At 27.4% G+C, this 15,556-nt stretch overlaps 2 protein-coding genes across 4 annotated transcripts in view; one reads left to right on the top strand and one right to left on the bottom strand.

Annotated features, from left to right (window-relative positions):
* Nucleotides 1–9,569, top strand: part of LOC117210688 (neurocalcin homolog) — a 76,608-nt gene extending 67,039 nt beyond the window's left edge. For both annotated transcript variants that reach the window (XM_033453945.1, XM_033453946.1), the window contains exons 2-5: nucleotides 4,569–4,780; nucleotides 5,046–5,164; nucleotides 5,479–5,667; nucleotides 6,016–9,569. In XM_033453945.1, the coding sequence (XP_033309836.1) occupies nucleotides 4,711–4,780; nucleotides 5,046–5,164; nucleotides 5,479–5,667; nucleotides 6,016–6,216 (579 nt within the window). In that variant the 5' untranslated portion in view covers nucleotides 4,569–4,710 and the 3' untranslated portion in view covers nucleotides 6,217–9,569. The remainder of the gene's footprint in view (nucleotides 1–4,568; nucleotides 4,781–5,045; nucleotides 5,165–5,478; nucleotides 5,668–6,015) is intronic.
* Nucleotides 9,570–13,014: 3,445 nt separating this feature from the next.
* On the bottom strand, nucleotides 13,015–15,555 carry LOC117210685 (NEDD8-activating enzyme E1 regulatory subunit). Of its 2 annotated transcripts, none has more exons than XM_033453940.1 (9): nucleotides 15,538–15,555; nucleotides 15,383–15,459; nucleotides 14,954–15,118; nucleotides 14,686–14,868; nucleotides 14,109–14,604; nucleotides 13,908–14,041; nucleotides 13,627–13,829; nucleotides 13,366–13,502; nucleotides 13,015–13,289 (listed from the first exon to the last, which is right to left on the bottom strand). In XM_033453940.1, the coding sequence occupies exons 2-9, from the start codon at nucleotides 15,448–15,450 to the stop codon at nucleotides 13,059–13,061; spliced, it is 1,617 nt and encodes a 538-aa protein (XP_033309831.1). In that variant the 5' UTR covers nucleotides 15,451–15,459; nucleotides 15,538–15,555; the 3' UTR covers nucleotides 13,015–13,058. The 2 variants fall into 2 exon arrangements, with proteins under 2 accessions (XP_033309831.1, XP_033309832.1); XM_033453941.1 differs by lacking the exon at nucleotides 15,538–15,555 and adding an exon at nucleotides 15,319–15,328 and having other exon boundaries at nucleotides 15,383–15,493.
* Between the last annotated feature and the right edge of the window lies 1 nt (nucleotide 15,556).

Raw genomic sequence — 15,556 nt, 5'->3', positions numbered from 1 at the left:
CGGTATATGGTTTGAAATTAAATGTAAAAATGGTATGAAGATACAAAAGAAAATATCGTTATTACATTCATGCTTATTTTTTTTATTTATAAAAATTGTTCTTTTTTTTGAAATTATATTATCACAAACGGATTTATGCAAATTACATTACTCAAAGTAGATCTGTATATTGCTCGAAAATTCGTTTAATTCTCATAGAATTGCAATTGCTAAAAACATAATTATATATGTATATATTTGTGACAGACAAAATATACTGCCGATTATTATTTCTGATTTTACATACTTCGACGTCGTTTCGACAATTTATTTAGTATATAGGCTCTTTAGGACCAGTAGTCTTCGATATATTTGAAGAATATATAGCCTTTGTAGAAATCTAAGATTAATAGATTGTAATAATGAACATAATTTGAACAGATACTTCAAATTTAAAATATCTTCTCTGCTATTCTTTCTCTACTTCTTCTCATTTGATGCTAATGCTGACGTTGTATAATGCTGCTTCTGCATCTACTTTCCGTTTTTATGCTGACTATTAAATATGAACTTGATACTAAAGAAACAATATGTATAAACTCTTCTATCATATTATGTAAATGAATTCCTTGTTGTTCCCTCAAAATCTTAAAATTCATACTTCGAATCTTTAAAGCTGTCATTAATTTACCATCAAACCAGTGAATAGATTTCGAAATATAATCGTAATAAAATTATTAGTTTGATGTTGTATAAATAAAATTGTTTAGAATCAATGTTTTCGAAATTCACCAGACTATGTAATTAACAACCAAAGGCTTTTAACAATTTAATCTGAATGTAAGTTAATTAAGTTAAGAAAAATTCTTTTCTTAGGAAAAAGCAAAATCTGTAAAGAGATTTATTCGATAACTTATTAAATTTTTGTATACTTTGCTGGTGTCCAATCATATTAAATAGAACATTAAATAAAAAATGTAATAAATTATATGTAATAGCGTCGTAAAGTATGTGATAGTTATGTGTTACTTTTTATTTTCCAAGAGCAAAAAAAAAGACTAAAAAATAAATAAATATATTTCGGTGGAAAGATTTATGAAATGTATAATAACAAGTAAGAGGTAGTTCAATGTGCAATTGAACGATAATTATATTCGTATCGTTTAGTATAAGATTATTAAATAAGATTGTAAATTTATTTGAAATCACGATCGACGATTTGACGAAATCTTATGACTGTATACTTTATGGCCTTGCTATCTTATAAATTGAAAGGTTTGAGATATACGTACTTCTTCCAAAAACCAGCATGTTTACACAGTTTTATTATAGATTATTTTGTAGTCTTTAGATTTTCGGATCTCTGTGTCTCTTCAGAAACGTGTAACTAAAAATTGTATATGCATTCGTTATACTCATTAAATAATGTAAAATGTATGAAAGGAAACGAGATATATATATATATATATATATATATATATATATATATATATATATTTGCTAACGTAGTAACATTGATTTTGCTGATATTAAAATTCTTATGTAACCTAGCTAATGCGCGCCACAATACTGTATGAATTTTGTATATACAGTATATTTCAAGAAGGGTGCGAAATAACGTCCTTTAAGAAAAGTTTTACCGACTTTTATCTGTAGTTATTTAATATACATATGTATGCGTTCTTTTAACGAGAATCTTGCATAGGGCACAAACATGTTCGATTTTCAAGAACACTGTATACAAGGTCTAAGAAATTCATTAAGTTGGTTTTTTGCCTAATGATTAAAAATCTTAAAAAGACATGTTAAAAAGAAGGAAAATAATGATTCAAAATAATTTAAAGAACTATAAAAATGATATATATATGTTCTTTAGAAATAACCTATTATTTGAATAAACCGAATTTTGCTATTATGTATTTTATTCCAATCATTAAATTACAAATGTAGTATTATGAATTAATGTATGTTACAATTAATGCGTTACATTTACCAAAAAACTTATGAGACAAAAAGGCGGCTGCTACACTTGTTATGTATGTGCGTGTGTGTGTGTATACATATACATATACATACTATATATAACATTTCTTAATGTACATTTGAATCTTTCCATAAGGAAAAAAAATGTATTTTTTTTCAAATCCATTTGATCTAATCGTAGAACTGACTATAACAATGTAGCTAAACGCAATTAAATCTTTTTTTTCGCAATTAATTAATTAATTGCGAAAATTAATTCGCGATTTTGAAGAAAACTGGGACGGGTCACATATTGTGGAAAATGAAATCTACCATATTTTTGTAACAACCTATAAAATAGTTTCAAGGATATTTTTATTTTATCGCACATTCATTTCATGCAATAAACTGTCTTATCGTTAACAAATATCATCCAACATAAAATACATGGAAGAAATTTCTGTAAACAGATAATTTTGCAACAAGTACCTGAATTTCAGTATTCGATTGTAGTATTATTTCAGACCAATCAACCCATTTTTCTTTGAAATCTCAATACAAATTCGAAAAAAATACCTTGCATCTTGTTACATACATAAAAGTTTGTTCTAAATCATATTTGTCATCGCTTCTGCGTACTTTTATAATCTGTTAGAGTCGCCGTATAATCTTTGGATCACAAAATAAGAAAATTCGTAGTTCAAGTTACGTATTACGTACGTAATATGTAATTACATATAAGATGCAGCTAATAAAATTAATCAAACTATGACCGATAGTTTCTATTCATAACTTACTAAAATAAAGTATTAAAACTATTATTCAGTTTCAGAGCGGCAAGAAATATTCGTGATCCAATGATTAATCGTACTTATAAGATCGGTAGTTCACTTCTAAAACACGCATCTTGAAATTGACATACATTATGCTGCAAATTAAAGCGTACAATTGCATTTATTTTGTGATATTTTAGTAGTATGAATTATTTCTGAGATATGAGTATATCGATTAATTAATTGGTATTAATAAACATGCGTATTTCATGATACAGGTATATGTAATGCGTCAGTATGAACATTATACTATGGGTCGACATAAAAATAGATACAGGAGAATGTGTTTTACAAGAATTACTTGACGCCATCCATACATTTGCTTAAAATTATGTAGATTATCGGTGGTAAGAATCTACAGCACATTATCAAGCGCAACGGATAATATTACGAGTCTAAATATCATTAACATACATTATTAATCATGTCTAATGACCATTTTTGATTCTCGTTTACTTTTAAGTGTTGAGAACCAAATGAGAATAATAGAACTTGCTAGAGACAAAATGATATTAATTTAAAGTTGACATACTACAATACTCTCGAGATGATTGCGTTACGACTCAGTCACATAATTTTTATCCTTCGCAGAGAAAATTTTAGATAACATACAAATTGTAATCATAGAACTACAAACTATTCATGGATAATTTATTATTTTATTATTAATCGAGTCTCCCTTTAAATCGAAACTAAATGAATGTCTTTTTTAGATTTTAGTTCTTTTTCTTTAAATAATCTAAAATACAATATAAAATATTGTGCATACATAGAAATGCTTTCAGACTTGAACAGACACCGACATAATTCCAGAAACATGTTTTTTAAATTTTACACCTTTAATTCACGTTCGTAATACACGTGATTGGTCTAATAAGATCTAATATATATGTACTTATTACGTCAACACGATACCTATTAGTATTTCGTTTAAACAATCAAACATAATTTGTTCGTAAATGGTATGCACCGCGAAAAAAAAAACGAAAAATATCGACATTACTCATCATTACTAATAATATTATAATAATAAATCACAGTATGCTATAAATGTATTATCATTCTTATTGTTGTTGTTGTTGTTATTGTTGTTGTTGTAATCATTGTTGTTGATGTTATTATTATTATCATCATTATTATTGTTGTTGTTGTTATTATTATTGTTATTGTTACTATCATCATCATTGTTATTATTATCGTGGTTGTTGTTATTGTTATCATTATCATCATTATTATTGTTATACTATCATCGACGTTCTTTTATCAAAATTGCTGTTTCTTCTATATTTCTTTTTACCATTACTAGAGCCACATTAACATTTTATTTGTTTTGTAACAATGGTGTGAATGTGTATGACTTTATAGGTGCAAATATAATGTTAACAGTTCGGTTTTTGTGGTGTATGGTGGATCTACACTACCGTTCAGAAGTATAAAAGAAAAAAATTACTGCGGTTAATTAAAAATCATTTAGTCAGAAATCAGCAGGTGTGCGGGTACTTTTGAACGATAGTGCATAAAGAAGTGCACGTTGCATAGCTGTTTCATCTCGCCGCCTCGTCAAGTCGATAAAGGATTGAAACAATATCAGCGAGTCCATAATCTACTCCGTAGTCCTATCTCCTCCTCCTTTCTCCTCTTCCATCTCTCTTTGAATATGATTCATGAATGTACACATGTTTTCTATGGCCAATGAAGAAAACCGCAAAAGCCCGGTTTCCACTGAGATCATGTAATTCGACAATTTTTTAAACAAATAGGTACAAACACTTATGTACTCTTTCTTGTTTACAGGCGTGCCTGGTGGAAACTACCAGCCACGAAGTGCCTGTTTTAAACGGCACCAGTAGAATAGTAGTCTAGTTAGTGCTTAATTATCCACTAATTGAATTCTGAGACCCCTTGACGGAATTTTAAAAGGGGACTTCGAATAACCATGGGAAAACAAAACAGCAAACTGAAGCCAGAAGTATTAGAAGACCTCAAGCAAAATACGGAATTCTCAGGTAGATTTTCATCAATTTTGTTCATATATGTATTTCATTTAACATTCAATTCAATAATAAATAATTCGAAATTCAGTTAACTAATATTTTTTTCACTTTAATTCTATCTAACAGCTAAGAACAAACTCAATAAATCTAAAACTTCTAACAAAGAACTAGGGGGAGAAGGGATTTAACTTTTTAATTTTTATTTGCACATCTCATCGTCAGGCAGATTCATTCAACGTAATACCAACTCAATGAGAAAATGTATGTCTTTTTAAAGATGCTGAAATCCAAGAATGGTACAAAGGCTTCTTGAAGGATTGTCCGAGTGGGCACCTCAGCGTAGAAGAGTTTAAAAAAATATATGGAAATTTCTTCCCTTACGGTGATGCCTCTAAGGTAAATTAAATTATTGATTTATAAAATTTATTGAAGGTATACACGTATTAATTGAATAAAATTAATTCATCTGATAAACGATAAAACTTTTATAATTTTTACATTTTTTCAAAGCATTAATTACTATCAAGCAGTCGTCCTAACTAATTTTCAAAATGTCTGGTTCCAATTTTCTTCTTCTTTTATTACTAAAATTACTAAAAGCACGACTTTCATTAACATTGAAATATGCTCATTTATATACATTTTATCGTAATTATAACTATTTATTTGAGATTGTTCTATCACATTATTCACAAATATGTTACGCGTAGTTTGCAGAACACGTATTCAGAACATTCGACGCGAATGGGGATGGAACAATCGACTTTCGAGAATTTCTATGCGCTCTCAGCGTAACATCTCGTGGTAAACTGGAACAGAAATTAAAGTGGGCCTTCAGCATGTACGATCTTGATGGTAATGGTTATATTTCGCGGCAAGAAATGCTGGAAATTGTGACGGTAAGGATGAAACGATTACGAGGAATGAAAGCTCAATTTTGATAATTTTGCGATACTGGGCTGTGAAGATTTCAAATATTCGATTAATGTATCCATTATAATCGGAAAACGATTTACCAAACAGTAAAAAACAAGATCACAAATATCTTAATTCATTTTAATGCAACCTAATGCCTAGTTAATAGTGGCTTGAAAAATAACAAAAGAATATAATAATAATAGCTTCTTTTTCTCAGCCTCCAGGCCATGAAAAGGGACTCGGTTTACAATTAACTCTTAAATTCAAACAAATACTCGTATTTCATTTATTTCTAAATACTCATATAAAAATACTGCTCTACTTATCAGGCAATCTATAAAATGGTGGGGTCCGTAATGAAAATGCCGGAAGATGAATCTACGCCAGAAAAAAGAACCGACAAGATATTCCGACAGATGGATAAAAACAAGGATGGCAAATTATCGCTCGACGAGTTCATAGAAGGGGCAAAAAGTGATCCGTCTATCGTGCGACTGTTGCAGTGCGATCCTAGTGCACAAGCTCAGTGAGGCCCTGGGCTATTACGCAAGTATTACTGTGTCATCTATATAACAAGGTCGGGACCCGGTCCGATAATGTCCACTAGAAATAAAGCAAATAGAAAAGTTACGTTCATAAAGAAATATCCTGGATCTGAAGGATTCACTTGGAAATCTATCAAAGCATTACTGTTATAATTTAATTCTCTTTATTTAGAAAGATATTTACTTACAAAAATTAGTTAATAATAAACCAGAAGAATTCTATTCCTTTCAGAAATTATTACAATTAATTTTATTTTCTTATGAATCGTAATAAATGGTATAGAAAACATTTGATAGGTTTTCACGTGAAATATCTTTACGTAATTATTTACTAAAAAATATAGGTGGTAGAAATAAGAGACATTTGTAAATTGGACCGGAACCCGAATAAGTCCAGGGCCTCTGGGCCCATGGCGCTTGCGCATACCGCAAGCTAGTCTACAAGACTAGTCCAGTCGCTCCGTCTCGTAAACGGATCGGTTTTAACACAACAAGTTTCATATATTTCGATAGTACTATGCTGCGTAGGGACGAATGACTTGTGAAGCTATCGAGAGATCCCGAGAATTTTGATTCGTAATAATTCTAAACAAACGTAGAAATATAGAATACAAAACATGAAATACTACGTATTTCTACGTACGTAGAAATTCTACGACGGACATACTACATATATTACCCGGATCTTGTGGTTGATTTTTCTGATAATTCTAACTATATGTTCCTTTCCGTTTTTGTTATTCGATCACGCTAGTTAGAAGATTATTTAATCTTATATTATTTTTTCTATTTTTTCGATGCTCGCAATCTTACGAAACACTCGTAAAAACCGATTTTTACAAAAGCTCGATGTTATTGAACAATATTTTTTACGATATAATTGCTTTTAACTACTGTTGACCTTCTTTTAACGAGGTGATTATATATTAGCTATATATTATCATATATTATTACGTATATTAACGTTATCATGTGTTCGCGACCTTCAGTTAAAATTAAACATTATAAATAATGCCCCTCGTCGACACGTTCTCGAGTAATCGTTTTTAGCACAAGTCCCCGTCATACGCAGCTTAAGGGTAAATTAATCTTTAAATGCGTTACATGATTTTTGTAAGCTATTTGCAAAAGCATATTTTATATTAAAAGATAGTAAACGTTTATAATTTTAGCAAAACGCCTTTGATTTTTCAGTACACGCTGTTGTAAAACTGTTAATTACCGAAAAGACTTATTTACGTGGTATCGTACTATATTAGCAACGAATTTAAGCAATTAATGGTCATCGAAATAACAAAGGTCATTGGAAAAGGGTATAAAGCGAAAAGTCTCTTGTTCAACGAAATATCATGCTTTCAGAATGCATGTGTAATATGAAGTTTTGTTCTTCTTTATAGATACGTAACATTTGCTCAAATAGCCATTATGTTTCATTTTATTAACAAATAACAAAAATGTATAATGAAAGACTGTGGAAATATTGGTATGTTAACGTTAATTGAAATATAATACAATTAAATATTTTTGTAGCTTTAAACACATATTTTTTTCTATTCTAATATTCTACATTAATTTAAATAATCATTTAAAATTTCCGTAAAATTAGATAAACGTTTCTTCCAAGAGCTACACCCCCGTGACCTTTGTTACAATTGCTTTATTAATACACGTTAATTTTGATAGAATAAATTCAGCTAGAAGAATAGAGTAAAATTAATCATCTTCTCGTAAAAGAAGGAAAAAGTGTAAAGTATCATTGCCTATTCAAGTAACTGAATTCATGACGATTTTCAGTTGCTTTTGAGCTACTGAAAACCTACCAAGATTTCGAGCCGAATGGAAGATTTGGACAAAAAGAAATGATGGAAAAAGAAGCAAATGACGAAGAAATGGCAAAGAAAATAAAATGAAAAATGGGAAGCCGAAAGAATCACGCTCACGCGCATAAACTGTTTTAGAGATTTATTTTTACGAGTGCGTATGTCGCGTGTACGTGTGCGAACATGCTATGTGTGCGACTAAGTATTTTAATGTGCATTTGCGCGTATGCATACGAATAGAGAAGAAGCAGCGAATAGTACAGAGTAGCAAAGAATATGAAAGGAGTAATGAGATACAAAACTTTATATAAGGACGACAACAAACTTAGACTTAAAAACAGATGCAAAAAAGAAATAGCGAATAATATAAAATCTCCCATTAGCTATTGTTCAATTAGAATCAATTTATTTTATCACACATTACATATATGTATACGCGACATTGTAACTCTGTTCATTTTTTATCAGTGATACGACATAACAATTTACTGGTTCCTTAATTATAACATGATCGATTTATAACAGAATTTCCATTAATTACGCAAAATAAGATATATATTTGTAAATTTCAATTTACATTTCGACAAATCTTGAAAGATTCGTCGTTGTTCTTTATACGTTATTATTTTTTTCGATATATTAAAATATGATAACCGTTGTTTTATTAATTTTTCTGCCCTGCTTGGTATCACTGGAGAAAATGACCAATACACATATGTTATGATTTTGCACTTGGTCGTTACACTGGCAGTATTGTTTTACAGGAGAGCAACATATTATAAAGATACAAATATGTACATATATACATCCCACATATATATATATATATATATGTATATATTTGTATCAACACATATGTATACCTATTATACTTTCTAAGATGTACATTCTTTCATCTTGTGCTCATTAATAATTAAGGATAAAGACTACATAGTTATATCTTTTATCCACATAGTCACTGTATAAATTAAATAACCTCATTAAAATTAATATATAAGATTCTAAAATAAATCTTGAATTTTTCTCGCTATTCAATAGGACATAAATAGCAACACGAAAGGAGAAAATTAGTAATTATAAAAAAGAATGATGACTTTGCCTTCTGAAATATACAAAAAGAAAGAGAAGGGAAAATGAAGAAAATTCTATTTAGGTAAAGTAGGATCGATATTTTACATTCAGTACTAGTTGACACAAAATGTAATTATTGTATCTTAAAACAGGAGAAGCAATAAGCAAGAAAAAAAAAATAAATCGCGACTAAATTAGCACGATTTTAAAATCGGTGATGTCGTGTAATTTTTATAATTTCACAGTCGCCCAGTATTTAACAATTTTCTAACAGTTTTTTTATGAAACAAGCACTTAAGATGGATATTAAGTCGTGTCAATTCGTTAAAACACGAGTAGTATTAGTCAGTTAATATAATTCATGAATTGAAAAATAGAAGGAAGAAACATTTTACGATGAATTAAAAGCTATTGAATTGTATGTAATTAAAAAGTTCTCCAAACGTACCGTTGTATATATTAATTCTTTCTTCTCATTACGTATTCTTCCTTTAATTTATTCCAAAAAATTTTGTTTTCTATCTTATACTTTATAACGATTTTAATTTATTGTTAAAATCATTTTCAAATTATATTATTTTATATGTGACTAGATAATATTAAATTTATATAAAAAAATGATTTTTTGTTAATTTATTTTTAACTTAAAAGATAGTTTCATTAATTTTCAATATAGTATTAGCAAAAATTTGAATACAACATTTTGTTTATCCAATATCTATTAAATTGCTTAAATAATTTTTAGAAAATTTTAGAAATGAGCCTTTAAATAATCAATTAAATGACAACAACAGATATATGCACAAAATAATTTCAACAATGTAAGATGTATGTATTTAAATACGCAAATATCAGGAATGTGACAAGTGTATATAAATATATTTAATTGTATTGTAAACATGAAAGTTTTAAATTGTGACAGATACAACAAAAGCAATTTATTTGATATTACTATTCTTTCCATGATTATTATATATGTATGTATATAAATATATTTTGTTTCTGTCAATAGCACTTATCAAATGTTCTCAAGTATTATACACTCAAACTAAAAAAAATGGAATGATTTGTAATTAAAACACAAAAGTTGATTTATTTGTTGCAAAATTTTCATTATTATATATTTAATATGTAATCATAGTAGTAAAGAAAAAGTTATAATAACTTCATTTACATTTAAATTTTATAAATTTTCGAAAGATAAAATATTCTTGAAACCTTTAATGGTACAACTATTTTATTAAATTTATTTCTTATGATGAAATTCTATATTTTGTTGCTAATGACATTTTACATAATTAATTTATTAAAATGACAAGTATCAGAATGTACTTTTAAAAAAGAAGAAAGAATGGAACATTAAAAGTATACCTTCTATAAGAAAATGTATGCTTAAGATGAAGGAGGAAAAAATAAAGGAAAAAATAATACTATGAAATGAATATGAAATATAAGTTCAAAATGCTGCAATTAAGAATGTAAATTTCAACATTCAAGAATTCTCATAAAGTAGTTATATGTACTTCATTTTTTTAAACATTAGATACAATACATATATTAAATAATATAAATTTTGTTCAAATTTATTTAAAAAAAGATATCAGTGATGACAGAAAAATTATAGCCATTAAGGGTTCCTTTGATATTCTAAAGAAAACTATATCTTACGAAAGAACATTTATAAACTTCGTTAAATTTATTGCTAAAAATTTACTATACTGCTATACCATGCTGATTTATTATAACCCAAGTCAATTGAGAAATCACATGTTACATACTATTGTTCAAATATATGTTATATATTGTTATCGAAAATAACATTTTTATGAATTTCTATGCTGGAATAAGGATTGCAACTAGTAAAATAATATTGAAATAGCATTTACTGCTCGTGTTTATCGTGATATTTCTTCCTAAACTATATAATTTCTTCCTAAAGATAAGATGTATAAAATTCGAATCCAATTACTGAGTGATGATTTTAACTCCTTCCAATAACACTTCATGATTTAATGGTTAAGAAAAAATAAAATTTATGCCAGAGCTATATAGCAACCTTAACACTTTTTCTCTCTATCTCTTAGCATGAAAAGAAATACCTAACACTTTTCTTTCTGTGGGTTTAATAAATGTTAACATTTGTTGCATATTAAAATTTATCTATACTATATTATGATTTTTGCCTAATATTTTAATATTCCTAATAAATTAGAGATTGTTCTTTAGAATGTCAACAGTATAACAGATTACTAATATTTCTTGTACCAAGAACCTATCACAGAAACTTTAATAATACTTCTAACATAGTTGGTCTTATTAATAACTCATGCCTTGAAAATTTTCTGCACTTATAAAAATCTTCTGATACCTATCTTAATAATGATCACAATGGAGTCGTATAGTTTCACAATTAAATAATGTTATACATGCGATATATACATTATCCAAAGCAGTATTGTTTTAATTCATAAAAATCTCATTCTTTTCTTTGTTACTATATCGTCATTATTCTTTATATAACAAATTATTTATGCCCATATTTGAGTAAAATAATTCTGTACTCACAAAAGTGATATTTTTATAGCAAAAGATAAGAATACCTACTGTGTGTGTTTAATAAAGAACATAATAAAGAACAATAAGTGTGTTAATATGTAAGGAAATATGAAAATTTAAAAATAGTCATATAAATAATTTTTTAAGTTATTTATTGTTACACAAGTATTTGTTCCATTCATAAATGGTAGAATAATAATTAAAATTGATAAACAAACTATACGGCTCAAATTTTAACAAACAAAGGAGGTAATAAATGAAATCCTTCACCAAAGATTATAATCCTCTACCGGTGTTTCTCTCATACATTAAAAATAGATGTTCTCCTATTGATATTAATATTGTATCTTTCTTCTTTTACCAATTACTTGTTCATGGTAACTCTGTAATCTTTTGTAATTCTTGATGTCTTCAAAAGTTGAGTATTTTTTAAATCTTTCATCTGTTTCTCTTATGTAGAATTTCACTTGATTGTCTATGGCTCAATATTTTTTATCGCTAGGGATTATTAACAGATTCAGTTTAAGTCTATATATTTATTGGTGCTAAGTGTGTATGTGAAGTACAAAATGTATATTATTAATATTATGTTCATCATTATTACTAAAATCGTTTTGTCAAACTTTTGCTTAACCACTTCCGTGTCAATATCTTTTTAAAGAAATCTATGTAAACCATTGATTATTAAATACAAGCAAAAATTTATCTAAAAGATGTCATGTTAAAAGTAATTTTATTACTTTTATTATTTTATAATTAATAATTCCTGATCAGATACTGAAATGGCTCATGCAAAAGTAAAATATTACATTTTTATATTGTGGTATCCCCAATTATAACAAATAATTAATTAGTTAATTCAGTATATAGTTAATTTACAATCTGTGTAACAATATAATATAAGATACTAATATTGTACAAAGCAAAAGAATTAAAAATCAAAGCATAATTCATCATTTTATTGTTATATTGAGACTAGAACACCGGTACAATATTTGCGTACAATATTGGTTATAAGACATGAAATATTAATTTGCTTTATGCCTTAGACATATTTACTATAAATTAAAATAATAGTTTGTCATAAGTAATGGTTATTAATAGTGATTTATTATTATATATAAGGATAAAATAATTTGTGTATCAATTAATTATTACATTAAAGTGTTGATATTATACTCGTTCAACCTGAGTTTTAATATATCTTAAAACATTTCTAAGTCACATTTCATGACGTTTTTCCATTTTTATAAAATGTATTTCTAAAATGTCATTATATTATATTCAGTCATAAAATGAACAAAATTTATTACGTAAATTATAAAATTGTATATTCTTATTTTATACAGGAGCATACCATTAATTTACTATTTAATAATATTAAAAGAAAAATATTCCAGAACTTGAAGTCACTGCATCATATATAAAGGTATTATGAACTGGTTTATATTGATTTGTAACAAATTTTATAACTTCTTGAGCTGCAAGGCCACCTAAAAATGCTGATACCGAATGCAACTCTGCTCCACCAAATCGACAAAATTCATGAACATAATCATCTTTTACCAATGGTCCACATCCCCATTCATTCAGTAACTTTGTTATGCATGCCTAAACAAAAAGGACAGTTATATAATAATATTCATACTTTTTTCCTATTAAAATAATTATTTTATATGAAATATACCTTAAGCTTAACTATATCAGGTTCTACTTGATCATCAAATTCTCCAGGATATGAATTATATTCTGTTTGAAATTTTTCAACCCCCCTAAGAACAACGTAATAAATCATCATACTCTCAGGATTTTCTAAACATTGCACTGAAAAGAGTAGAAAATTATTAATTACTAATTTATGTCACTCACAGGATGTTTAATATTTTTAAAACTATACAATTATTTTTAATCATTCTGCTTCTAAATTTTATAAGTTATTATATAGTACCTATATTGCTTGCATCAAAAATTTTAGAATCATATTCATTTGCGATACACGTTCCCCTTTGGACATGTATGTTCAAAGCATGTCTGCAAAACAACTTTACATCTCTTTCAGAAATGGAATCTGAAGATTTTCCTAATTGTCGTAACAGTTGCAATGTACGTCGCCATACTGCTTCTGCATCAACTATCGCTTGTTTGTGATATCTACAATAAACAAATTTATCTAAATATACTAGAAAAACGATATCTTTATAATAAATGTCTTATAATAAAGAATCTCACATTTGCTGAAATGTTATATATTTTTCTGTATCTGCTGTCATATCTGGCAAAGTACCTTTTAATGGTAATAATCCACCTCCCTCATTTTCAACAAAATCTTTTATTGCTTTAGCTATAATCCAAAATGAACTACTCTAAAAGTATATTAAATTAGTTTAAAGTAATATTATTTACTTGCATGATAATACTGTTTTGTTATACCTTAGCTGTTAAATTGATGCATTTATCATCATTAAGAATATTCATTACATTCTCTGGAATCTCAGTACATCCTACACATGTATTAACAGCTTTAATAGCTTCTTCAAAATTTTCTTCGCTATTTGCAGTATCATTCTCATCTCTCCTCATTCCTTCTTTTATCATTTCTTTTAATTGACTTTTTTCTTTGTAAGTTTTTGGTAATTCCCCATTATTTAGAATCCAATTTTCTAAAAATTTGTACAATATAACTAAGTATGGTATATGAGAGTGATCTTTAAAACTCAGTTCATCTAAATTTATGCTGTCAAGATGCTTCTTTAATGTCTCAAATGGTTTATCTAAACGCAAATCTGGAGTTTCATTGTCTGGATGTGTTTCTATGACTGTATGTTCCTTTATTTGAATCCTCATATATGCAATAAATCCTATACTTCTACACACTATTAAAGGTATGTTTAATTCCCAAAGCCTTTGTGACAGAAGAATTAAAGATCTGAAAATTTTTTCTTTTAAAATATATAATTTAAAATAGGTCAAGTTCCTACAATAATTTATTATTTATAATGATTCTTACTTTTCAACTAATGAAGTAGCTACAACAACAGTAAAATTGTTGAAAAAGTCAGGACTATTGCATAAAATTTCTTCAAGTTCCTCATCTATATAATCACCTCTAACATCAGAATTTAATTCTAACAACATTTGTGTTGCTACCTGTGCTCTTGATTTCCCTATACAGTCTGCTTCTAGAAAGAAACTATTTAAAAATACGCATTAAATAAATTTAAAATATTTTGATACAACTCTTTTATGTATAATTATTAACATCTCTGCATATATACTTTGCCCCAATATCTTCATTAGTAACCTTTTTTCCATCTACGATTGTAAATGCCCCAATGCCTGGTAAAACTAAGGATTTTAAAATTTCTGTACCAAGGCCTGTAGCGTTTATGACACAAACATGTGCACTTTCTAACGCAGTTTGACCATGATCACCCCATAACCTATTGGTAATTATTAATATTATTAATATATATAATAATATTAATATTATTAATATATTAATTAATATATTAATAATATTAATATTATTAATATATTAATATTATAACTAAATTAATTAACTTATTATAAAAATTTAATTATTCGTCAGGCTGATTAAAGAGAATTATTTTATCATAAATATACAATTACTTCCAATTACCTTTCTGATCCTGAAATAGGATAGGTTTTATATATCTATATATATATATGTATAAAATCTATACCTTAATTGTCTATCATATTTTCTGTTTTTTTCAGATTGTTCTGGTGATTTCGGAGCTGGTGATGCCATAAGGATAGACTAATAAAAATGGAATAATAATACAACACTTTAGATCAGATGAATTACACTTCTGATCAAACTATTAAACTGACATACACAAAACAACCATAAGGAC

Source organism: Bombus bifarius, unplaced genomic scaffold, assembly GCF_011952205.1.
Source record: "Bombus bifarius isolate JDL3187 unplaced genomic scaffold, Bbif_JDL3187 scf7180000008208, whole genome shotgun sequence".
Taxonomy (NCBI): Eukaryota; Metazoa; Arthropoda; class Insecta; order Hymenoptera; family Apidae; genus Bombus; species Bombus bifarius.
This window is presented reverse-complemented; position numbering and strand designations above follow the sequence as displayed.